Below are 224 nucleotides of genomic sequence, written 5' to 3'. Positions count from 1 at the left end.
CGCCTCTGCCCAGGCCGCCTCTCCCAGGGCCACCACGACCTCGAATGCCGCCTCTCCTCAGGCCCATCCTGGGGGATATACCCCGTCCTCCGCGAAGCAGGCTCTGACCTTCAACAGGGAAAGGGAATTCACGTCAAGGGAATGACTTTTCACACCCGGCCGCAGCGATCGGAGTCACGCTGTTGGAAAGACGGCACTGCCGAGACACAGGCAGATCCCCTTCA

General features: G+C 62.5%; 1 protein-coding gene across 4 annotated transcripts in view; it reads right to left on the bottom strand.

Annotated features, from left to right (window-relative positions):
* Positions 1–224, bottom strand: part of CHTOP (chromatin target of PRMT1) — a 6,234-nt gene that overhangs the window by 1,491 nt on the left and 4,519 nt on the right. For 2 of the 4 annotated variants that reach the window (XM_010155803.1, XM_010155804.1), the window contains exon 4: positions 6–120. In XM_010155803.1, the coding sequence (XP_010154105.1) occupies positions 6–120 (115 nt within the window). Of the gene's footprint in view, positions 1–3; positions 124–224 lie in introns of all 4 variants that reach the window. The other 2 variants (XM_010155806.1, XM_010155805.1) reach the window with 2 other exon arrangements.

This window comes from Eurypyga helias, unplaced genomic scaffold (genome assembly GCF_000690775.1).
Source record: "Eurypyga helias isolate BGI_N326 unplaced genomic scaffold, ASM69077v1 scaffold23227, whole genome shotgun sequence".
In the NCBI taxonomy this organism is placed as follows: Eukaryota; Metazoa; Chordata; class Aves; order Eurypygiformes; family Eurypygidae; genus Eurypyga; species Eurypyga helias.
The sequence above is the reverse complement of the archived record's forward strand: the minus strand, read 5'-3'. Positions and strand labels throughout refer to the sequence as shown.